At 33.4% G+C, this 24,259-nt stretch overlaps 2 protein-coding genes across 4 annotated transcripts; one reads left to right on the plus strand and one right to left on the minus strand.

The window, feature by feature from the left end:
- Positions 1-6,404: 6,404 nt before the first annotated feature.
- Positions 6,405-10,402, minus strand: LOC123924610 (ABSCISIC ACID-INSENSITIVE 5-like protein 2). Of its 3 annotated transcripts, none has more exons than XM_045977559.1 (5): positions 10,222-10,402; positions 10,019-10,073; positions 8,941-9,824; positions 8,745-8,816; positions 6,405-6,971 (listed from the first exon to the last, which is right to left on the minus strand). In XM_045977559.1, exons 3-5 carry the CDS (start codon positions 9,598-9,600, stop codon positions 6,891-6,893), a joined length of 813 nt encoding a protein of 270 aa, XP_045833515.1. In that variant the 5' UTR covers positions 9,601-9,824; positions 10,019-10,073; positions 10,222-10,402; the 3' UTR covers positions 6,405-6,890. The 3 variants fall into 3 exon arrangements, with proteins under 3 accessions (XP_045833515.1, XP_045833514.1, XP_045833516.1); XM_045977558.1 differs by having other exon boundaries at positions 8,941-9,628; positions 10,222-10,401; XM_045977560.1 differs by having other exon boundaries at positions 8,941-9,628; positions 10,019-10,402.
- A 9,076-nt stretch (positions 10,403-19,478) lies between these two features.
- Positions 19,479-22,455, plus strand: LOC123920265 (UBP1-associated protein 2B-like). The gene is made up of 2 exons (XM_045972487.1): positions 19,479-21,169; positions 22,090-22,455. The coding sequence occupies exon 1, from the start codon at positions 19,655-19,657 to the stop codon at positions 21,167-21,169; it is 1,515 nt and encodes a 504-aa protein (XP_045828443.1). The 5' UTR covers positions 19,479-19,654; the 3' UTR covers positions 22,090-22,455.
- Positions 22,456-24,259: the final 1,804 nt, after the last annotated feature.

Here is a 24,259-nt window from a genome sequence, read left to right on the forward strand (position 1 = left end):
AAAATTGTAATGTCTAAATTTTTTAGCCCCACTAAAAATTTGTGGCCGGGTCCGCCCCTGCTTCCTTTCCATTTTCTTTCCTTCCAAGTTCCAACCAAACGAACCCTTAGTTCTTTAACGGGTGTCTCTAGTTAGCATTTTTTATAAAATTAATAGATAAACTTTTCCAATTAAAACGAAGAAAAAGATGATATTCAATTCAAGAGTGGTTTATTGTACTAATCAAGGTTGTCAGACTCGGATTTTTACGCCAAACTCGAAGAGTTTACGTACGAGTTTGCTATATATTAAAATTACCTCATGATTTTAACTTATTTAATTCAAATTTAATCTGAAATTAAGAATTTTGTTTCAAACTTAGAAATTTAAGTGTTATGAATAATTATTTTAAAACTCGATATCTGGTTCAAGAACTGAGTAATCGAGGAACACCAATTCCACCATCCACTTGTGGGGCATCCATTTAAAGTCAGAGTTTAGCTTTGTATGGACTGGTCTAACACAAGAAGTGGCACCGAAAGAATTTGAACTTGAAAGGAGCACACTCTAATGTCTACAAGTCTTCAGTTTTCACCATGGACCAATCCATGTGGGTTAAGAGTTATGAATATTAATTAAATGATATATAAAAAAAATTAATATATTATTAATTTTAAATTAAAAAATCAATTTCGAATATTAGATAATTTACATTCAATTAATTTTCTCTCATTCTCATGAATTAAATATGACTATAGTCATGTATTTCAATAACAGCCAACAACTATATATCAATCAATATATCTTGTAAAGATTAATATCTCTCTAATTTTCACGTACTAAATATAACTTTTTGAATCATTAATGTCGTGTGAGAATTAATATTATATATGATTAAAATACAAAGTTATTGTGAATTTTAACCTGTTATTTTATTTTTACGAAACCGCTATTACATTTATGTATCTATTATTTATCAAATAACTTACCGTATTTAAATAATTGCATAAATTAATTTTGTAATATTATATTATTTTATCGAAATATAATGGAAAATACTAAGCAGTGTCTCTGGGGCAATGATTAAGGAAACAAAACTGATAAAGTAATCTTAAAAGTAGTCGTTCAATGCTTTAAAAAAAAAAACTACCTAAAACTTTTGTTTTTATTTTCTTAATTATTGGTTTGGGCACCGTTTGAAATATAATTGGTTATATGTTTGATCTTTCACTTATTTTCATTTATTCTTCTTTCTTTTTATCGCACAAGTTCATCAAAAGTGCATCAAAATAAGAGATATTATTGCGAATCCATGAGTACCAAATTTTTTTTTTTACAAGAGTACCAAAATTATTATCTCTCTACTATACGAAAAAATTTACTTTTTAGGATAATTTAATTGATATATTTGATTTATAATATAGAATAATATAGAATAATATAGATCATATATCTCATTTATTCTAATGAACTTAAAAAAATAGATTAAATTGTGTAAACTCAATTTGACTTGCGATTTCACTCAAAACAATTTTAGCTCTAATTTAACATGAAAGTCATAACTAACAACATATATATAGTTGATGGAGTTTACGAACATTACCTAATAAATTTATTTTTTTAAGATTATGTAACATTGTGTATTTGAAAGACTAACCGTTCACTGCGTATAAAAATAATAAAGAACTATTTATAAAAAAAAATAATAAAATAATAACAATAATAATAATAATAATCTAAAGTCAATTAAATAACGGAAACTGCATTGGTTGATACTAAATGATACTAGTTTAACTTACCCGTGCGATTGCACGGGTTAATGTTCAATGGAAAATATAAATTATTAAAATTTTATCATTTTGTGATTTTTTAATTATTTATAAAATTATTTTTTATTTAATGTAATTTATTTAAATATAAAAAATAATACTTTTTTAGTGATTTTAAAAGGGAAGCAGGGTGGAGAGTGATCTTTCACTCCCATGTTATTTTTTTTGCCAGTCGCAACTCTAACTTTTTTATTATTTAATTATTTAAAATAACTATTGTGTTAAATTTATATATAGTTAAATCGATAATTCAACTAATAAAAAATTTCCATAAAAATATTTAAAAAACAATTGGGGAGAAAGACAAATTTTCTTGATTTTACGAAGTTAAATTTATGTTCCTGAACTATCATCTCAACTATTATTTACATATGATAAAATTATATAATCATGTAAAATTCTATCAAAAGTTCGTGTAAATTAAATATTCATTCCCCGTATATTGTAAAATGATCGTGTGATATATTCATTCTCCGTAAATTGTCAGAAATTAGAATAAAGATCGAAATAGGAAGAACATCGAAATTGTAAATATCATTTAATATTAATTTTATAATAATTATCTGATTAGTTAAGTCTGTGTTTGTCAAAAAAAAAATAATGATTATCTGATTGATAAATTATAGGACAAAATGATCTTGTTTCCATTTTTTTTTGTAGAGTCTTGTTTCCAAACTTTAATAGTAATTAATCATATTAATAATTAATTGGGATTGGTTTAATTAAATATATTTCAAAAATTAGTGGATTAATAATTAAAACTTTCCATATTTAATGTTTCAATTGAATCAATACATGAATATAGACATTGTTCATATAAAATAATCTGGTCAATAAATTATTTGATTTATTCTATATTTGATTTTTTTAAGAAATTTACAATAATGTGCATGAATATCTAATTTTTGGTCGAGCACATTAATGTAAATTAACCGACAATAAATAATTAAAAAAATTCTAAATTGGAAATAACGATTTTTGCCAAATAAAATAGATGAAGTCCAACTTTAGAATTTGATTTATAATGATAATCGTCATATTGTCAAATAATTGACTTTATAAAAATTAATATAGTACATTAATTAATGCTAATTGAAAAGCTTATGAGAAAATGGCATCTCAACAAATGCTTATAGAGAACATCTGCATCATTTTGAGGAGGAATAAAAATTATATAAGAAGTGATGATTAGTGTTTTTTCTCGTGAGATCTTGAAATTGAACCCCAAACTATAAATATTGGCTAAATTATAAAATACAATCATTAAACCTAAAACTACAAATCGTTCTATATAATAGACATAATTAAATTATTGAAATCTAGCATCGAATTTCTTGTTGCATGAAAAATTATGCTTGTAATTGTTCCATCTAAAATAACGACTATGTCCTTAGGATCATGGATCAATATGGATTTAACGCATAAAAAATCACCTGAATCACATGAAAAAAAATTAGATCATGAGAAAAAAATATGAAAGAAAATACAGAAGAATAAAAGAAAGAATGAATGATGGAAGAAAGTTGGAAAAAATGTATCAGAAGAGTTGTTTATATTTATACTGAAATGTGGAATACAATATTAATTAACATTCCTTAATTTGTCATTTTGGTTCCTACCATGATATAATTAGTAACAAAGTATTAAAACAATTAAATATAAAACGTGTAATAATTAAGGCAATTGTGAGAATGGTGGTAGTGATTGATTAATAATATAAGATCAAATCAATTAAGAAGATAAGATCGAAATCAAAATCAACCAAAATTGGATATGTAAACCTTAAGGAGTTTTAACCAAACGACAGATAAGCAAATGTGGTCTTAGAAGATGCCATGTAAGATTAGAAAAAAATTGATTGATCAAAAGAATGTCATGTATGAAAGTTTCCATGAGAAAAAACTCCTAAACATATAAATAATAGATTACAAACCAATATTATTACAAAAGTTCAGTGCTAAATTTCAAAAACAACAAATCCTATCAATCAATTGCAAGTGAATTCTAGATATACTTTTGGTTTGAAAGGAACATTATTGACCACAAAATTGAACTATGTGCATTGGTTGAAGTATATATCTTTACAAAAGATAAACCATAGGAATATTGCTAGCAACACATTCTTTAACAAACACACTTCAACACACTCTCTTTTATTGGTTGAAATTCACATGGGTCCCATAAAAAAATGTGGACCCATATAATTTTTAGAAGAAAGTGTGTTAGAGTGTGTTTGTTAAAGAGTGTGTTGCTAGCACTCCTCTAAACCACATATTATGGAATATATATCGTTGATACAAAAATCATATAGCAGATAAAGAAACTACCGAAGAAATAGAAATTCAATACTATGCTAATATTGAACATATTGATGGGATGCAGCAACGGACCTAGGGGTGGGCTGAGGTGGGCTGCGGCCCACCCCCAAAAAGTAATTTTTTTATATGTAGGGTATTAATTTAAATGTATTATTAATGATTTTAAGTCACCCGGTATATATGTACAAATATTAATATAAATATTAATTTAAAGTATATTATTGATGACTATAAGTAATTCGGTACACATATTAGTTCAAGTATTAGTGTAAATGTTAGTTCATAATTAATTGAATTTATAATAATAGATAAAATTAGCAGTTGAACTAGCGTATATAAATATGAAATGACATAAAATATATGTTTAATTAATATTAAATTTTTAAAGTCCCATATTTTCACATTTGTTGCAATTTTAGTCCTATCTCAATATTTTTTTATTACTTTTTTGCTGTAAAATTAGCGAATTTTAATGGAAAAAAATTGTGAATTTTGGTCTCAAATTTGATATTTCATCTTTAGATTCAATGTTGGAGACAATAAATCACCTTTATAGCCAAAAATCACAATTTTTAGAGTAAAAATATAGTTTGTTGGTACCAAAATAGTAACATGTGAAAATAGAAGAGCAAAAAATTCAATTTGAAAATAGATTGACTATTTTTCGGCCCACCCACGATATTTTTTCTAGTTCCGCCACTGATGGGATGAACTCGACTAAAACTCTAAAACATAAACTTATAGACTTGAAAATCATGCATGAGGATTGAAGTGTTCTGAAAGGGTAATTGAAGAGAATGTTGAAGTATTTAAAAGATTGAATAAAACCAGATATAAAGTATATATACATGTCATCCCATGGCTACCAAAGTCTCAAGTAGTATCTACACTGACTCGCTGACTTGGTCGTGACATAAAGTCTGACTATCAACGCTAAGCACGAATCTAACTGGCGGCAGTGGGGTTAGGTGACCCCATTTGCCTATTGTAATTTTAGTTAATAGTTATATGTTTATATGCAATGTGACTCCATTTACATCGTATTATTGTTTTCACCTACCTAATTCATTACACCGCAACAAATTATAAAATTAATAAGAATACTAATGGGGTTTTAAGAGTTCCCAATCAAATATATAAACAATTTTTCATTTTTTTGATTTAGGTTCATTCAATTATTAATGTATCGGATCAGATACATTAATAATTGAATATACCTAAAAAGTAAAAATTTACTTAGATATGACACAAGAGGGAGTGTTGATCAAGAAATTAAAAGAAGCAACTTTGTATATAAAAGTGTTAATATAAATTAACAACTACAAGTATATTTTATTTTTTTATGTTATGATCTTGACCCCAATTATTAAAAAATTTGGATTCGTGCCTGATCAATGCCCGCCTATTACCATGCTGAAGCAAAAAGTGGATCATTGATAAGTTTCATTGGTCTGGGGAGATTGGGAAGAATATGTGGCGTAATGTAGACCAATTTTCAACTTGTATTCGAAATTGAGAGAGTGAAATGGGAAGTGCGGCTGCGTCAAATATATTCTCATACTATATAGCGGCCCTTATATCAAAATAGAGGGATGAAAAGAGCATTTAAGCCTTTTAAATATTATTGTCTTAATTTTTAAGAGAACGGTGAAAGAAAATTGTCAAATATCACTAGGGTTTAGCGTATTTTGGTGAGCAGTGTATCTGTATGTAAGTTTTTTTTTTTTTTAATGACTGTGTATGTAAGTGTTTTAAACTTTGGGACATCGAGTTCGGTTCATATTGAAGAAAAGACGGTTAAATTAACCTTTAATTATTTTATAGAGATTATATATGTGACAAGACTCAAAAGCTTCCATATTAGCAGACCCATGATCTAGTTGGATTAGGGTTTATGTGAGTCAAATTTTAGTGTTAAGTTGATAAGATTTTCATGTTATTTATGCTTAGGTACGGAACAAATTATTCGATGAACTTTCCAAAAATAAACAAAAAAGCCGTTCGGACATATACTTCTAGAAGCATTATGGTTTTTAAGAAGTGTGAGAATGAGAAAAATTGCTCCCATAAAACAAACAAGATTGAAGCAAAACACAACAATTTGACACATTTGTGCCAATAGCAACCTTCCATTTCCATGAAGCCTTGGACCCTTGGAATTCTTCAAAACTTACCATGAATGATGCTATTGCTAAGCCATAAACACCAGAAAGAAACAAGTAAAGAAATGAAAAACATCGACAAATAGAACATAATAGAGAAACTAAAAACCAGAAAATCATTTCTCAATCAATGGTGACAGAATTCCATAAAAACAAACATATCATAAACTAATTGATCTTTTGCTATTTAATCTTTCAAGTAAATTTCTCTACACAGCACACCAACTTTTCCATAACTTAATCATCATAACGACTAAGATTAAGTCTATTACAACCCTGCAATATTAGTTTCGGTTGCTTTGGAAGTTAGTCACCTTTTTCACGAACTAGATTTCCTAATAATCACAAACAAGCGACACTTCCACCACGAGACTCGAATCATTCCTGATAATTTTTCCCGGCAAAGCAGTGAAGCCTACCTTAGCTAATATATACCCTTTAGTTAGTTAAATATAGATATAAATTGAACACGCTACTATTGTAGCGAAAGCACACCAGGGGCAGCAACACTGTGCAATGAAGTTATGCTCTCTTTATCCAGGACACTTCAATGTATAGCCGTGAACATAAGGAACAAGAAAACTTCAATGATGGTCACTTTGTCAGAAAAGGGCAGAACTTATCCTTCGAAGGCGATATTTCGGTTCAGGTGATGGTTCAGGCGGTAGCCTCTGCTCAAACTCCTGTATAAGGAAAAGAATCCAAAGTCAATAAATTGACATCTTAAGAAGATAATAAAGTATAGATTAGGATAACAGATATCACTATTAATCCTATTTCGGTATCATTACCATAATAAATAACACATCAACAATGAATTATAAAAGAGAGAGATCATTGATAAACTGGTTGATTAGGCAAAAGACAAGAAACAGAAAACCACCTAGATAAGATTAAGAGCCGACAATATACATTTGAAGCTATTTGTTAGAATCACTAGGTAAATACATAGTTTTCTCTATGCAAGTCTTTTCTAAGCATTTTATCCAAATTGAATGACAACTGGTTTACAATAATATGTAATAGAAGTATCCGAGACATGTGGAGAAGTCAAAACGAATCCACTAGTTATGGATCGAACTGCATCTGGTGTAGTTAACTAGTTATGATCTAAAGGCTGAAAGTGTTTAAACTTGAGTTTTTTAATTGATTTATCATAGAAAAAATAATACAAATGTTGAGATCATCTGCAGTTGAAAAACAACTGCGGAAGACCTTGATCTATCGACATGCACCACATAAATCTTCAGGATCAGTTCATTGATTGATTTTATAAAGAGAAAAAAGATACCTAAGAAAGGCATGAGAAAAAAGATAGAGGATAAATATCGTAACTTCATAACATCAATCAAACCTCAAATCTCACATAGATATATCACCAACATCATTGATTAAGACCAACATGCTAAGGCTATAAAGCAAAAATGAAAAAGGAAACAAGCATAACATTATGTGCTACTAAATGCTAACATACAATAAAGCATAACATCGAGAATTTTATCAAAGTATAACATAATATACAAAAAACAAATGAAAAAGGATGAGTCATTCAGTAATGCAAAATACATAATCGAAACAAGCAAAAATGTGTCAATGTATTATAGTGCCTGAAAAACAAAAGTGGGCAAATATCATATTATTTACTGCAACATATATATGCAGAAAAAGGATTTGTTTGTGTATATAAGTGAGTTTACAACACAAACACGACCTTCTTAAAGACCTTACATAGAAAGGTTTAGAATCAGCATTATGAGGCTTAGAAAAGCTCATTTGTACTTCATACATTGCATTAAGGAATTTTCTCTGTTTCTGTTTTTCATGGTTGAAAGTTAACATACTCACTTAGCAGGGTATAAAGTATCATTCCCTGGTGAATGGAATGTGCCCCTCTTACCATAGAGCCGTTCTAGCTTCTAATTGTTAATTATTAATGGTTTTTATGCATATGGTTGGAACAGAACGTGACATCTTCTTTAACAGCATGGGATTATATTCTTAGCTTAACTTTGTCACTTGGTCCACATTTGTTTCAAAGGGTTTACCATCTCCAATATGCCCTATATTCTCATGTTTTATTGTTTCAACTTTTTTCACTTATTAAGAATATTTAATCCTCACACCCAATGTATCTAGTTCACATCTCTTTAATACTAGTAAATTTTCTTCCTATAAAAAGAATATCATTATTACCTAGCACTATGATTCTGATTTCTTAAAATGGGTGAGACATTATTCATTCATACATTAAAAGTGTTTCGGATTTCAATAAATTTTAGTTATTGAAATCGTTAACCTTCACGTGAATGAGAAAGTAAACACACAACAGACAAACTAGCTTGAGCTACAAAATAACAAAGCTTCTACGAAATGATAATTTAACAGTCTCTAGACACACTCATAAACTCAACAAACAGCAAACATGAGAGGCAAAAACATGAAATGAGATCTCGCACCTTCTCTTTCTTGAGCTGCGTATTTTGCTGTTCTAGCAGAGTAACCTTGGTAACCAGTTCATTATGGTAAGCCTGCACCATCAAACATTTATAAGTGACAAAACAAATGGTATTCCAACTAAGGAAAACGATAAAGGGATCGATACAATAAATTTATTTAAAGCTTATTACTTTACATAACGCATAAAGGCCAAACCTGTTTTCTTGCTCGTGAACGAGCAGCAGATTCCCTATTCTTGATTTTCCTTCTCAGCCTCCTTTCCAGAGCCTTCTCGTATGCATCAGGTCCATCCCTTTTACGACCCGGTTTTGCATCTGACAAACTACTAATCGAAGAAGAGGATAACAAGCTTGTTTTCGGTTGAAAGCTTTGAGGAATAGCAGTATCCATTGCATCCAACCCCACCGTCGAACTAACAGAAGCTCCAGCGTAAAGCCCTGCTTGTACTAAAAAATCTTCCAACGTTGTACCACCAAGACTCATTTCCCTGTCCTCAATTTTCACATCATCTCCACCATATTGTTTCTTCTGACCTAGCTGGATTTCTCTCCATACATCATCCACCGTTTTCCCACTTAAAGCACGAGCCAACGTCATACTAGCCTGACGTTGAAGAGAAGACGAAGACGAAACATGCTCGCTCTCTACCCCTACAACGTTATTTCCTTCAGCAGTCCATACATTATGAAGAAGCTCGTCAAGATTCATGCTCCCTAACGGCTTTCCTAAATCTCCTAGTAGATTGTCAACCTCATCGAGAGTAAGACCATACCATGAATTTTGCTTAACTAACTGATTAGCCTGTAAATGAGACTGTTGCCCGTTACTTTGAGAACCCATTGTTTGAATCCCCATTCAACACACTTTCAACCCAAAACAAAACCTGTCATCATCACAGTCAATGCTTCATCAACAACCTCAACAACTACAAGCCCTAGAACTTTACTTTCCTCAAAAAACACCAAATCATTAACTAGATTATTGTTCTCTAAAACAAATTCACAAACTTTTTCCAATAAACCTAACACTCAAATCCAACCTTATTGCAACTTGCAAGCCCCATGTTCTATACACATCAGCTGGGGCAAAAACATGATAAAAATTACACACATTGAACATTTGAACACAAAAGTTTCAATTTTTCTACAAAAAAGTTTTAACCTTTTTTTGTAATTAACACAAATCATGATCAACCCCATTAATCAATAATCATTAATTATCAAACAAAAATCAACCATCAACAAAAGAAGACAAGAGGGGCGGAGTAAATTACCTGAAAGAGAACAAATAGGATCTGAAACGAGAAAAAGGAGAGACTTTTCCAGAATCTGAACAAGTTAGAGGAAGAAACTCATCAAAGTATGCATTTTTTTCATGTGGGGTGTTCTCAATTCTCAAATGAAACTCAAATTTGACCAAATCAAGTGAAAGAAAAAACAGAACAGGTAGAAAGAATGAGAGATAATTGCTAGTTACATGAAAATCTTAGTATGTTGGATTTGGACAAGAACAAGAACGTTGGATTTTGATGATTGTGTTGTGTTGTTTGTTTGTTGTGTCTGATTAGAAATGAGATTAGTATGATTGTGTGAGAAATATATTGGAATTGAGTAGTACAAATATTGAAAGCGATGGTTTTTTTGCGACTTGTGCCTCTCTTATTTGAGAGATTTTTATTTTTAAGTTAACCACGTAACTATTCTATAGGGTACCCCCAATCAAGACCACATGAAAAGACCAAAGTGCCCATATATGTATTTTTGTATTCTCTATTTATTTTATTTTTTTCATCACAAATTAATATGAGCATATCTTAACCAACAATAAATTGGTCCAAGTGGTAAGGGTTTTGGTCCCTTAAGTATATGGTTCAGGTTTCGATTATTTTACGCCCCATAAGTTCTCCGATTGAGATTAGCCATCGCTAATAGTAGTGAAAAATTCGTATCAATATCATGGTAAACAAAAAAAATCATATCTTATAAATAAAACACTATATCATAATATTTTTATACAATGAATAATAAATGACTTGGTAAACAAATATATATGGTCAAAAAATCATTAAAAAATAATATAAGTTTACTAATTAGAAGATAATAACTTTTTTCTTAAAATAATAAATTCATATCTAGCAAATAATAATTAGATACAAAATTAGAAAATACAAATGTACCAGAAAAAAATACAATATATAGTATAGATAAAAAATAAATAATCTATCTTTGTTACGAAACTATTTCTAAACAAAAGGAATAATAGTTTCTAAACAAAAGGAATAATAGAGAAGGAAAGAGATGAAGAATAGAAAGGGAGAAGGGAGAAGAATATGACTTAGTATTTCTTATTCGCAAGTGTCACCGTAACATAGTGATATTTATAGAGTGAAATGCTAAATATCCCTCTGAAATTTTAAAATTCGTCAAATACCTTCATTAAAATTTGGAAATAGGCAAATACTCCGTGAAATTATAAAACGCCAATCAAATTGCCCCTGATCTGTTTACTCCGTCTATTTTGATGACACGGTTGTTAACTGCATACGTGGCACCTGCCAACGTGACACCATATCACATGAGAGGGATAATTGATCAAGATTAAGATACACGTCACAAAGGGAGTAGTTAACTAAAATTTGCAAAATCAGGTGGCTAATTTCAAAATAGAGTTAGAGAGAGGGGAAGAGTTAGTAAATTTTATTTTATTTCTACTCAGATAAACTTAATTCATTTCATTCAAGATAGTGTGTTCAAAAATTAAAAACTTGGGAACTAGCTATAAACGAGTCGCCTGAGCTAAGTCGTGAGCTACTTGATTTGTTTGTCTCCCAACATAACTGACCTTAGTCAATTACCCTCCCACTGATGTGTATCCTTATCAATTACTCCTCTCATGTGACGTGGCGCCACGTTGTCAAGTGTCACGTATACAGTTAACAGTCACGTCATAAAAAATAGACGGAGTAAACGGAGCAGAGGAAAATTTGATTGACGTTTTATAATTTCATGAAGGTATTTGTCTATTTCCAATTTTCAGTGGGTATTTGACGAATTTTAAAATTTCAATGGAGTATTTGACATTTCACTCAATATTTATAGGACAATATATGGACAAATAAATATGGGCCAAGACTAATGAACATCCACTATATTATTCATATCACTCCCCAGTATAAACTATTTCAACTTAGGGGGTTTAGGAGAGGGAAAAAACTAACTTTTATTTCAATTTTGTCCCTTAACTACCACATCAATATTCTTGTGGCTTTCTTGGTATCACACATTGCCGTTCATGGTGGAAAAAAATACTGCATATCAATAGTATTTTTAATAGAGTTGTCAAATGTGGTTAACTTCATTGACTAAATGACTAGCAAACTAAATAGTGAAAAAATTATGACTTTTCGTTATGGTCAAAGAGCAACATCAAAGTAGTGTCTTACACTTTTAGATATTGATTTGACTATCACTTTTTTTTTAATTGAAATTGAAATTTGAAAATTTATGTATTTCAATTGGATATAGTTTTCTTCCTCCTCATTCGGTTGTATTTTTAGCAAGATTTATTGTATTTTAATGATAACTGACAAAAAATGTATTTGCAAACAACTGACAAAAAAGATTAGGTAACGAAAACGCCACATGTATTTGCTTCAACACTGAGAACTCGGAAACCAAAACCTCCACGTTTGCACTAAACAACAAGAGTTGGAATTGCTCTTACATGCACCGGTTTTAACCAACCATAAAAACTAAATTTATGTTCAGGCTCATAGATTACAAATTTATGACATTAAAAGGCGAGTTTTTAATGTATGTCGTAAATTATATATATCCAAGTAATTTCACATTTGCATGACTTCATCTATATATTCAATCACTTTGTCCCCAAATTCATTTGCGAACAATACACCACTTTCTTAATAACTCAAAATCTCTAGTTTTTTTTTTTGGGAATGCAAAATCTCTAGATTTTACCAATAAAAAAAATACCGTATACGCAATTATTAAATTATGCATAATTTTATCAAGGCTTAACTACACATTTGGTCCCTTACGTTTATTTTATGTTTCAATTTGGTCCTTTACGTTTAAAAAGTATCAATTTGGTCCCTTACGTTTATTTTAGGTTTCAAGTTAGTCATTTCCGTCAATTTTGTCACATGTGGCAGTCAATTTGCATATGTGGACTGACACGTGGCACTTGGACACAGTGACACGTGTACTGTTCAAACGTTGAAAGTGACAAAACTAACGGAAAGGACTAACTTGAAACCTAAAATAAACGTAAGGGACCAAATTGATACTTTTTAAACGTAAGGGACCAAATTGAAACCTAAAATAAACGTAAGGGACCAAATATGTAGTTAAGCCTTTTATCAAAAGGTATAATTTAGTTAAAATCTTACTAATTATATATGCCATTGTGAGTTGTGACTCTTGATAGTGGTTATTTTGTTTTCCTTTAAATATACGATTACTGTGGTAAATTAAATTAAATGAGATCGTAAATAAAACCATTTCTCCACTATTTTTAGCCTGGATTGTAATTTATTTGTTTTTGGATTTAAATTTTTTGGATTGAAGGGTGTTTTTTGAGTTTGTTTGCAAATCTATATTTTTGTTGTTGAAGTTTATGAAGAACAAATGAGAGGAGAAGATGGAGGAAGAGAAATAAAATTGGATGTTGGTGATACTATTGGTAACAACGAACTTTTGTAAAACTAACATTTTTATCAAAAAATTGATGGAAAAAACTATTTTGACGGATAGAAATAAACTCAAGGGACTTAAACGTTACTTTTATTGATTAATAGACCAAAGTGAAACCTAAAAATTAGTTAAGGGACCAAAAAAATAATTAAGCTCAATTCCTGTATTGCAATTTAGTGATTATAGTCTTCCCCTTTTAAAATGAGCGATGTGAATCTCTAATGTACAATTCAGTACTCCTCTTAATTTTGACATATTTAACGTCTATGTATCTTAATTTATCATATGTGGACAACTTATTTCACCACATTAAAATAGTTTTTTTTCCCTTCATTAAAATAGTTTTTTTTTTTTTTGAGGAAATCATTAAAATAGTTGACTTGTTAGAAAATATGATAATTTTTCAAAACACCCTCAAGTTTAATTGTATTAACACAACACCCTTGATTTCTTCCTATTGTCCATTTTCTCTACTCACAAACAACCAAACTCAAACTCAATTAGACTTGAAACTCGGCAAGAATCAATTTTGTAGAAATCACATAAACTTTACCCTATTCTTCATACTGCATTATTTTTACGGCCACGGTACCCTTATGTTCAAGTTAGTAAAAATAAAATAAAGAGATAGCTTCTAATTAGATCCACCATATGTCAATTGTTTTTTATTTATATTTCTTTAAATAGATTACCATTTATATATATTGACTCAATATTAATATATATTAGCATTTGGGGGTAATAATTGCATTTATTTTTTTATTTTTTTTTTGAAGAAAATGAACTTATAGCATTTCATTGATCAATAGGTGTTCAATACAATATCAACCAAAATACGGGGACTAGCTGCATATGTGGCCGCCTTAGCTAAACTACGAGCAACCTCATTGGCTTGTCGCCTAATAAACTCAACACTAGAGTTGTTGTAATAATTAGAGAATAGTTGTTTACAATGTGAAATAATATCACCGAGCTGAGTAGCATCACACTTATTTGAATGAAAACTATCCACCACTATCTTTGAGTCGAGCTCAAAATCAACTGGTCCTAAGTTTAACTCGTGAACCCAATTGAGAGCTGAAAGTAAACCGAGAGCTTCACCAAAACGAACATCACATAAAGGTGTAAATTGTATCCGCGAGTTGAGTAGTAGTAGAAACATAGAGTGGACTGATATTATTGTTCAAAACTTCATTCCTGACAAAATGACAATCAACTTCAATGTGCTTGGTGCGTTCATGGAACACCGGATTTTTCGCAATGTGGATAGCCGCTTGACTATCACAGTGAATGATCATGGGTTTATCATGAACAACCCCCAGATTGGAAAGGATCCCTTTTAACCATTTTAACTCGCATGTAGTGGTTGCCATAGATCGATATTCAGCCTCAGCGGAAGATCGAGAAACAGTGTGTTGTTTCTTTGTTTTCCAGGAAATAGGAGAGTCACCGAGCTGCACTATCCAACCAGTGACTGATCGTCGAGTTAAAGGGCAGCTAGCCCAGTCTGAATCGCACCAGCCATGAAGTTTTAAATCACTTTTGCTGCCAAAAAATATCCCTTGTCCGGGATTGCCCTTTAAAAATCGAACTACTCGTAGTGTAGCTTCCCAATGTTCAATTCGGGGTTGGTTCATGAATTGAGACAAAGTGTGTACACTGTATGACAATTCTGGCCGAGTGAAACACAAATAAATCAATCGCCCAACTAAGCGCCGATATTGTTCGAGGTTGGACAGCAAGTGTCCGTCTGCAAGCGACAAATGATGGTTTTGCTCTAACGGAGTGGCAGCAGGTTTAGCACCGAGGAGACCAGCTTCAGATATTATGTCAAGTGCATAATTACGTTGACAAAGAAAAATTCCCGTAGGATTTCTCGCGACTTCAATACCGAGAAAATACTTCAAAACACCAAGGTCTTTCATATGAAAACATGTGTTGAGATATAGCTTAAAACGCTTGATGATAGAAGGAGTATTACCTGCAATTATTAAATCATCAACATAGACAAGAGCTACAAGTTGGCTGCCTTCTTGATTCAGAGTGAATAAAGAATAATCAAGATATGATTGTTGAAAACCATAAGCTTTCAGGGCAGCAGAGAGCTTAGCAAACCAGCAACGCGGAGCTTGTTTTAACCCATAAAGTGATTTCTGTAGTTTGCAAACCATGTCTGGTTGCGAAACAAAAAAACCGGGAGGCATTTTCATGAAAACTTCTTCATGCAGATCACCATGTAGGAATGCGTTGTGCACGTCCATCTGGTGGAGTTCCCAAGCTTTTTGCTGCTGCTACTGCTAAAACAGTAGGCACAGTCACCATTTTAGCTACCGGTACAAATGTTTCCGTGTAATTTATTCCTTCCACTTGATGATTGTCGAGTACAACTAGTCTGGCTTTAAACCGTTCAACTGTCCCGTCTGAATGATATTTTATGCGGTATACCCATTTGCATCCGAGAGCTTTCTTTCCAGGCGGTAGACGTTGCATACTCCACATATCATTTCTTTCAAGAGCTTGAATCTCAGTTTGCATTGCTTCTCTCCAGCGAGCATCTTTCACTGCCTCATGAAAATATATTGGTTCTTTTTCTGCAGTAATTGCTGCAAGAAAATGTCTATATGGCAAAGAAAATTTGTCACAATTTACATAGTGTGTTATAGGATATGGTGTACCTGAAGAGTGTGATTGAGTTGGTGAACGAGTGAAGGGACTCAATTTCTGAATTGTGTTTGTGACAAAGCCATGCAGCCGAGTGGATGGAAATTTGGCACGACAACCACGCCCCAATGGTTCATTCTCATCATCAGAGTTTGTGAGCTTCACTGTTGAAGGATTTGAAGTTGCACCATTATCTGCTACAACAACATTTGTAGTGTCAGTACCCTCCCTATCAACAAGGATCACATCTGTTGGCGAATCAGTTTGTTTGACAATACTATTATCAATTTGACTCTCCACATCAACTTCTTCTATAATGGACATTGGTGCAACTTCAGTGTGTTGGAATGGGAATTGAGTTTCAAAAAAAGTAACGTCTCGTGATACAAAGAATTCATGAGTTTCAATGTCATAAACTCTCCACCCCTTTTGTCCATAAGGATATCCCAAGAATACACATCGACGACTGCGACTGGCAAATTTGTCTCCGTTCGTATTTTGGTTGCGGGCAAAACACAAGCACCCAAAAACACGTAAGTGAGTGTAAGACGGTGTCTGTCTATGTAACACTTCATATGGAGTCTTCCCATTTAAAATGGAGCTTGGAGTGCGGTTAATCAAGTATCTTGCTGTCAAGACACACTCACCCCAAAACTTAATGGGCAAGTTTCCTTGAAACCGCAGAGCTCGCGCCACATTGAGGATATGGCGATGTTTTCTTTCAACTCTGCCGTTTTGCTGAGGTGTTCCGGTACAGGAAGTTTGAAAAATTATTCCATGTTCAAGAAAATAATTTTTCATGCAAATGAATTATGTTCCATTATCGCTTCTCACCATTTTAACCCTTTTGTTATATTGTCTTTCAATCATGGCAAAAAAATTTGTCAGTGTCTTAGATACTTGTTTCTTATCGACTAACAAATAAATCCACACTGCACGCGAACAATCATCTACAATAGTAAGGAAATATGAAGCACCACAAGAAGAAGGAGTTCTATATGCTTCCCACAAATCACAATGTATTAAATCAAATGTATTAGAAGCTTTGTGATTATTCAATGAAAATTTTTCTCTAGCTTGCTTAGCTCTTTGGCATGTATCACAAACTTTATTTTGCAACTCACTAACTCTACTCCCATTACAACCAGACACTAACTGAGTAGTTTTCCAAGATGGATGTCCCAAACGCTTATGCCATACTTCAATTTGATTCATTCCTTCAACTCTGCATGCCTTCACTTTCGGAACTTCCCGGAAGAAATAGAGTCCATCCCTTCATTCACCCGCTCCAATCAGCATCTTCGAAGTGCGGTCCTGTATAGCACACAAATTAGTTGTAAATTGGACATTACAATTGGATTCATCTGATAGTTGTGAAATAGAGATTAAGTTGCAATTTAATTCAGGAACATAAAGCACGTTTTTAAGTTTTAGACCGTCGGTGAGCTTGATTGTTCCTTCCTTAGTAGATGTGGCGGTGTGACCGTTAGGGAGTCCAACAGGACATCCAATTACTTCCCTCACATCAGATAGGTATTGTAAGGTTCCTGTCATATGATTAGAAGCACCACTATCGAGGATCCATGAATCGAGTTTAGTCTTACCAGTCATGCTTTCATTTGCAGTAACCTTTGAAGTGTTGAGAAGTTCTACCAGAGTTTGCCACTGCTCTTTGCTTAATCCTGTGACGTTGTCTAAATCTCCACCAATGTTAAAACCCAAGTTATGAACTGCATGAGCACGCACTGGACCTTTCTGTGTGCGTCTACTATTTGATCTGGTACCTCCAACACGGTATTGGCCTCTTCCTCGTCCTCCTGCCTTGTCATAATTTCTGGGACGTTCACCCCACCATTCTGGGTATCCAATCAGCTCGAAACAACCTGCTTCATCATGACCTTCTTTGTTGCAGTGTGTGCAGGCAGATTTGTTTTTGCTGTCACGCCCTTTCATCCTTGCGTTTGCTTGAACAGCCAAGGCCATGACTTCTGGTTTGTCTTCCTTACCTCGTGTGATGATTCTCATTCTTTCTTCTTGCACTAAGATGGAGTACATCTTATTTAAAGATGGCATCGGATCTGTGGCTAGCAAATTTGAACGAACTGTTCCATAAAGTTCATCATCTAGGCCCATAAAAAAAATGTGACTTTTTTCCTCTTCTTTGCGCTTTGCCAGTTTTGCCGCAATACCACATGTGCAGCCTTTACAAGTGTAGGTTAACACTTGTTCATAGTTGGCCAAATCATCCCATAGAGCTTTCAGCTTTCCATAATAAGCAACCATGGACAAACTTCCTTGTTTGCATTGGGCAAGATCTGATTTCAGTTGCGGAATGCGTGGACCATTACCAACTGAAAATCTCTCCTTGATGTCGTCCCAAAGTTCCTTCGCGGTTTCAAAATAAGATATGGTTGTTCGCAATGTAGGTTCTATTGTATTCAAGATCCATGACACCAACATGGCTTGAACAGTCAACCAATCCTCCATTATAGAGGATCCTTCTTCAGGTTTCTTTATGGTTCCATCAATGAAACCCCATTTCCTTCTTGCTGTCAAAGATGTCTTGATGGCTTTAGACCATTCGTCATAGTTTTCTTCACCGCGCATCTGCACCTGCGTAATGATACTTCCGGGATTGTCATTGGAATGGAGATCATATGGTGAAGGTTTGTTTTGGGACTTTGGTTCATTTTTCTTTTCAGCCATAGCAGCCGCCAGATGAATTTCTAGGGTTGCCAGGCTCTAGATACCATGTAAAGAATTGGTTCCAGTGATCATATTACTCATAGCATTGTTGTTTATATACAAAGTATGGCACCTACGATTTCTCCTAAGATTGTGCCTCTGATATTACAACTATTACTACTATGTATATGGGCTTAATTACAATGCATCCAGCTGTGAATGACTCTTACAGAATCAGATTTGCCTAATTATTCAACTAGTTGCCAAATATAGATATAGCAGCTTATTTTGACACAAAATATCTAACATCGTATTGCATATAAAATACAATTTTTTATAAAAGTATTCAAATGTAAATAACTTTTTATTCAACTTATTTTTTTAAAAAATCAATTATTGTCACCGTAAAAATCATACATATACTAAGTATGTGTTAGAGTTCGTGGTGACGGTAATTTATTTTGATCGATTGAATTCAGTTAAACGTGAGTAGAACGTAAAGTGATGTGTGTTTCGATATATTCCAAGTAAAAGTATTTTTTTTTATGAAAATGTCGTTTGGATAATTAAAACAAAATTGCTTTTAGACGTATGAATTACCAAAAAGGTCTTTAACATATATAAAATATCCACCAACCCAAGGTATTTAACATATATAGACTTGGGCATATAATTGTTTTGGCCCGGCCCAGCCCAGCCCAACATCATACAATGATAACCCGACAAGTGTTAATAAAATAGCTTTATCTCAGCACTTGTATTACAATCACTTTCTTCTCTCTCCCCACTAATTTTCCCCCTTCTCACTCTCTCACCAAACCCTAACCCTAATTTCGATTCCAATCACCGCCATGGCCAAGAAACGAAAGCTTCGATCCTCAGACCCCGAACCAACCAAACAAGTCGAACCGGAACCACAACAACAAGAAGTTGAAGAAGAGCAACAACAACCCGACGAAGAACCAGCCCAAAACATGGCCGTCGATGAACAAATCACTCCTATACAAGAAGGAGAAGAACAACAACAAGGCGAAGGCGAAGAGCAAGAACAAGAAGAAGTAGAAGAAGAAGAGGAGGAGGAAGAGGATGAACAACAAGAGGACGAAACCCAGCAAGATTCCGCCGCCGAAGTTCCGAATAACGCCGCCGATTCGGAGCAGGCCGAAACTACAACGGTGGAAGCTAACGGCGCCGGGGAAACAAACAATAACGACGAAGAAGAGGAAGATCTTGATTTGGAAGAAGAACCTGTTGAGAAGCTTCTAGAGCCTTTCACAAAAGAGCAATTACACGCTCTTGTGAAACAAGCGATTGAGAAGCATCCAGATCTAACGGAGAATGTTCGTCAGCTGGCTGATGTGGACCCCGCTCACCGGAAAATTTTTGTTCATGGCCTTGGATGGGATGCTACCGCCGAAACCCTAACTAGCGTGTTTTCGAAGTATGGTGAAATCGAAGATTGTAAGGCGGTAACTGATAAGGTTTCTGGAAAATCAAAGGGTTATGCCTTTATTTTGTTTAAGCATAGGACCGGTTGTCGCAGGGCGTTGAAGCAGCCGCAGAAGCAGATTGGTAACAGGACAACGTCTTGTCAGTTGGCTTCTGCTGGACCCGTGCCAGCTCCTCCACCGAACGGCCCACCTGTGTCGGAGTACACTCAAAGGAAGATTTTTGTAAGCAATGTGAGTTCTGATATTGATCCTCAGAAGCTGCTTGAGTTTTTCAAGCAGTTTGGTGAGGTCGATGATGGTCCTTTGGGTCTTGATAAGGCGACTGGGAGGCCGAAGGGTTTTGCTCTTTTTGTTTACAAGTCTGTTGAGAGTGCTAAGAAAGCTTTGGAAGAGCCTAACAAGACTTTTGAAGGTCATACTTTGTATTGTCAGAAGGCTGTTGATGGTCCTAAGGGATACAAGGGTCATTATCAGCAGCCTCAACAACATCACCAGTCACATCATTCCCACCATCACCATCAGCCTCACTACAATCCGAGGAAAGAAAAGAAGTATTCTCATGGTGGTGGCGGGCCATCACATGGTGGTCACTTGATGGCACCTGCCGGCCCTGCTGCTGGGGGTTACAACAATGCGGGAGTTCAGCCTCAGGGGCCATTGAATCCGGTACTTGGACAGGCGTTATCAGCGTTGCTAGCTAACCAAGGTGCTGGTTTGGGGCTTGGGAATTTGCTTGGAGGTCTTGGTGGTGCACCGGTGAATCAAGCTGGACCACCTCCTGCTTATGGTAATCAGGCTGCTATGGGATATGGTCAGCCGGGGTTGCAGCCACAATACCAGAACCCTCAGTTGGGGCAGACTGGTGGTGTTAGGCCTCATCCTGGTCCTGGTGGCGCTCCTTACATGAATCACTAGGTGAGTTGCCGGTATTTTGTTTGTGCTTCATTTACTTGCTGCTGTATCTGTGTTTATATCAATTCATGTTATTTATAATAGAAATGTGTTGTGATGCATTGGGATGATGTTCCATGGGGTTATTGAACTTCAAGGTCCATAGTTTGTTTTGGGTGGTTTATTATATACTTGATATGCATCGAAATTGGGGTGATGTTGCATGAATTTTTATTGAACGTCAAGGTCCACAGTTGGTTTTGGGTGGGGTTTATTATTTACTTGATTTGATATGTGTTGAAAATCTTAAATGTCTGGACTTGCACGGTTGCACCTCATGATGATTTGAAGTAACCCCACATCCACTTACCCTTATGTATACCAAGTGTATTTGGTTGGATGTTACTTGATTAAAGCATGCCAGTGTGTACCTTGGTTGTCCATACTCAGTTTATATTTGATATTTTATCTTTTGCTTTTCTTGGCTTTCTTTCTTGATTATGAAAGTGCAACTACAATATGCTCAGCATCTTAGTTTTTCATCATATTGACACTGCATACACACACTCACTGACAGTTGTGTACTTTCTATTGTGTTGGGATAGATTGAAATTTAGCTTCACTCCTGTGAATTCAATTTTGTTTTAGGTACTCTATTCTCATTTAAGTTTTCTGTATCTATTAATTTTCTTGGAGAGAGCATTCAGAAGTTTGCGTACATCCTTTTTACCATTGATTGCCAAACCTTTGTTTTTTGCATTCTCCTATTTAAATTGTATAATAAATTATTACTGTGAATAATGTTTTGACCAACTATGGCTCCTGAAAATTTATTTTGCACTATCAGAGGTATGACCTTTGAAATATCATATTTGTATTTGTTTCTTCTCGAGATACCTTTTTTTGAACTTGGTCTTTTTAAACGTTATGTATTCACTGTGCAGATACTCTCATAGATGCATCAAACATTTAGTTTTGGACTGCTGATTCTTCTGAAGTACCAGGCCTTATTCAAATGCATCTTTTAAATTTGTAATTTTAATGACTATTTGGTTACTAAAGAACCGGATTCTGAAACCTGTATTTTCTTTCTATCGTAGAAGATTTTCCTCCAACTTTTTTTAAAATCATGTAGTACCTCTTTTTCCTTTGTGGAATTTGAGGAATGTGTTGAATTTTGGGGCAGCTAAAACTTTGTTACAATAACTTATATGCTTGCTGTAGACCTTACATTTTCTGGATTTCTAATTCTGTTTTATCATTGTTGTTTATCTTCGGAAAACATGACTTTGAAAAGTTTCAGTTATGAATTTTACTTGTGTTTCTTTCATTTGGTTATAATCTATGAGGTTTACCAGCTTTATTTAAGTATAATGCTCTCATCTTAAAGAAAAGAATCCATCATGGGAATTTGTGATGGCCATTTTTTTTTTGCTTATAGTATCTTATGTTAGAGATTATAAATATATACGTCTCAGCCTGTGTCATTTGAATGTTATTTATTTCTTCTAGATTTTTTACACGAACTCTTCGTTTACTTTCTTTGAATTTTGAGTTGGGGTTTTAGATTGATATAGTATGACAAAGAATGAAGATTACGCAGTCTTTTTTTTTTTCTTTCTCCAAATCATCTTTTTAAATTCTTCCTCATTTTTTAATTTTCAAAGCAATTTATTATATTCAAAACTGATGAAGTTTATGGTTTTAAATAAACTATTTTTTTCTTTCTCAACAAAGGGTTGAACAGTTCTTGAAATTAAAGAGAAGACTTTTATCATTTTATATGCACACCTTGCTTAGCAAGTGTTAGGATTGATATAAATGACATATGTACACTGTTGCTTGAGAAGTTGGCTTGGCAGACGAAAATTCCATGTCAACAAATGCTAGAATCTACCTGTAAATTCTATCATCTGCATAGGCTTGGCCATTTGGTGGGGGTGATGCTCTCACTGCATACAAGTGGTCCGCGTCTTTGGAAGAGTTCATGGGTATGATCCTTTCTTTTAACTATTAATATTGACTGTGTAGGAAAGTTTGCCTTCATTTGGACATAATCTCAATTTGTTTTTAAAAATGTTCATTCTTCAAGTATTACCAAGTTTAACTTCTGTATTTCACACGAGTCATTTTACTTTTTGCGACACTCTTTGATGATAGCAAAATTCTCTCAATTTGATATTTTTCTGGCTTTTATAAAGTTAGCATCTCAAAATTAAAGATGATGGTGTTTTTTAAAATTGATTCCAAAAATATATTATTTTCTACAAAATATTTGGTATTTTGAATCATTTTTTTACTTTTTTTTTTGGCAATAAAGTATATATGGTGTTCTTTTTTATTCAATTTTTATACTATTTGTGAGCTATGCCAAACTGATTTTAACCTTAAGTTATATCAAGAAAGCTTAATATTTTAGTCCGTTGTTTATATTTGCGCAAGACATAATGCATAATTTCATTATATATATATATACGGATATATTTAGAATGCTTATGTTTTTATTTAAGACTGGAGATTATATCTAGAGACAATTGTTACATTGCTGAGAGATTGCCAAGCAGGAAACCTGATCTGGCCTTAAACATGAGGGATATATTGGCTTGTCATATATGATTAATCCAAGCCGACTCACATAAGCTGCTGAAGGAGACTACAGTAATATTTGAAATTAACAAATTTATCATGTCATTTTTTTTTTGCTTGTGGAAATGCCTCTGGATGAGGCATAATTAAAATGCTCCAGTCATTATTTTGTATAGTAACTTAAGTTTAGTGTTCATATACGATTTTCACCAAGCAGGGATTGTGGTTAGGTGAATCCCCTCATTACATGCATAACCCCAATTGATTTTATATATGCTGTCATCACATCACCGTTATTAATACTACTATTGGGTGATAAATTGTTTAGTAAGGGAGGGCATAAAGCTTTAGCAATTGCATCTTCCATACGCAGGTAGCAACCAACAACACTATACGACCAAGTTATTTGTTTTTCATTCCCTTTTGTTGTCTGGTTGGCAACATCTTATGTGTGGATGGAGATTTTGTAGTACGACCTACATTTTTTTAAAAAAATTATTAAAATATCAAGTATATGTTTTTTATACA

The sequence above is a fragment of the Trifolium pratense genome, linkage group LG4, assembly GCF_020283565.1.
Source record: "Trifolium pratense cultivar HEN17-A07 linkage group LG4, ARS_RC_1.1, whole genome shotgun sequence".
In the NCBI taxonomy this organism is placed as follows: domain Eukaryota; kingdom Viridiplantae; phylum Streptophyta; class Magnoliopsida; order Fabales; family Fabaceae; genus Trifolium; species Trifolium pratense.

Excerpts from the sequence above, each read along its gene's own strand:
- LOC123924610 (XM_045977559.1), bottom strand. The coding sequence starts at position 9,600 with ATGGGGATTCAAACAATGGGTTCTCAAAGTAACGGGCAACAGTCTCAT. Across the intron at positions 8,817-8,940 it reads GTTCACGAGCAAGAAAACAG|GCTTACCATAATGAACTGGT; the intron begins GTTTGGCCTTTA and ends TTGATGGTGCAG. Across the intron at positions 6,972-8,744 it reads CGCAGCTCAAGAAAGAGAAG|GAGTTTGAGCAGAGGCTACC; the intron begins GTGCGAGATCTC and ends TTCCTTATACAG.
- LOC123920265 (XM_045972487.1), top strand. The coding sequence starts at position 19,655 with ATGGCCAAGAAACGAAAGCTTCGATCCTCAGACCCCGAACCAACCAAA.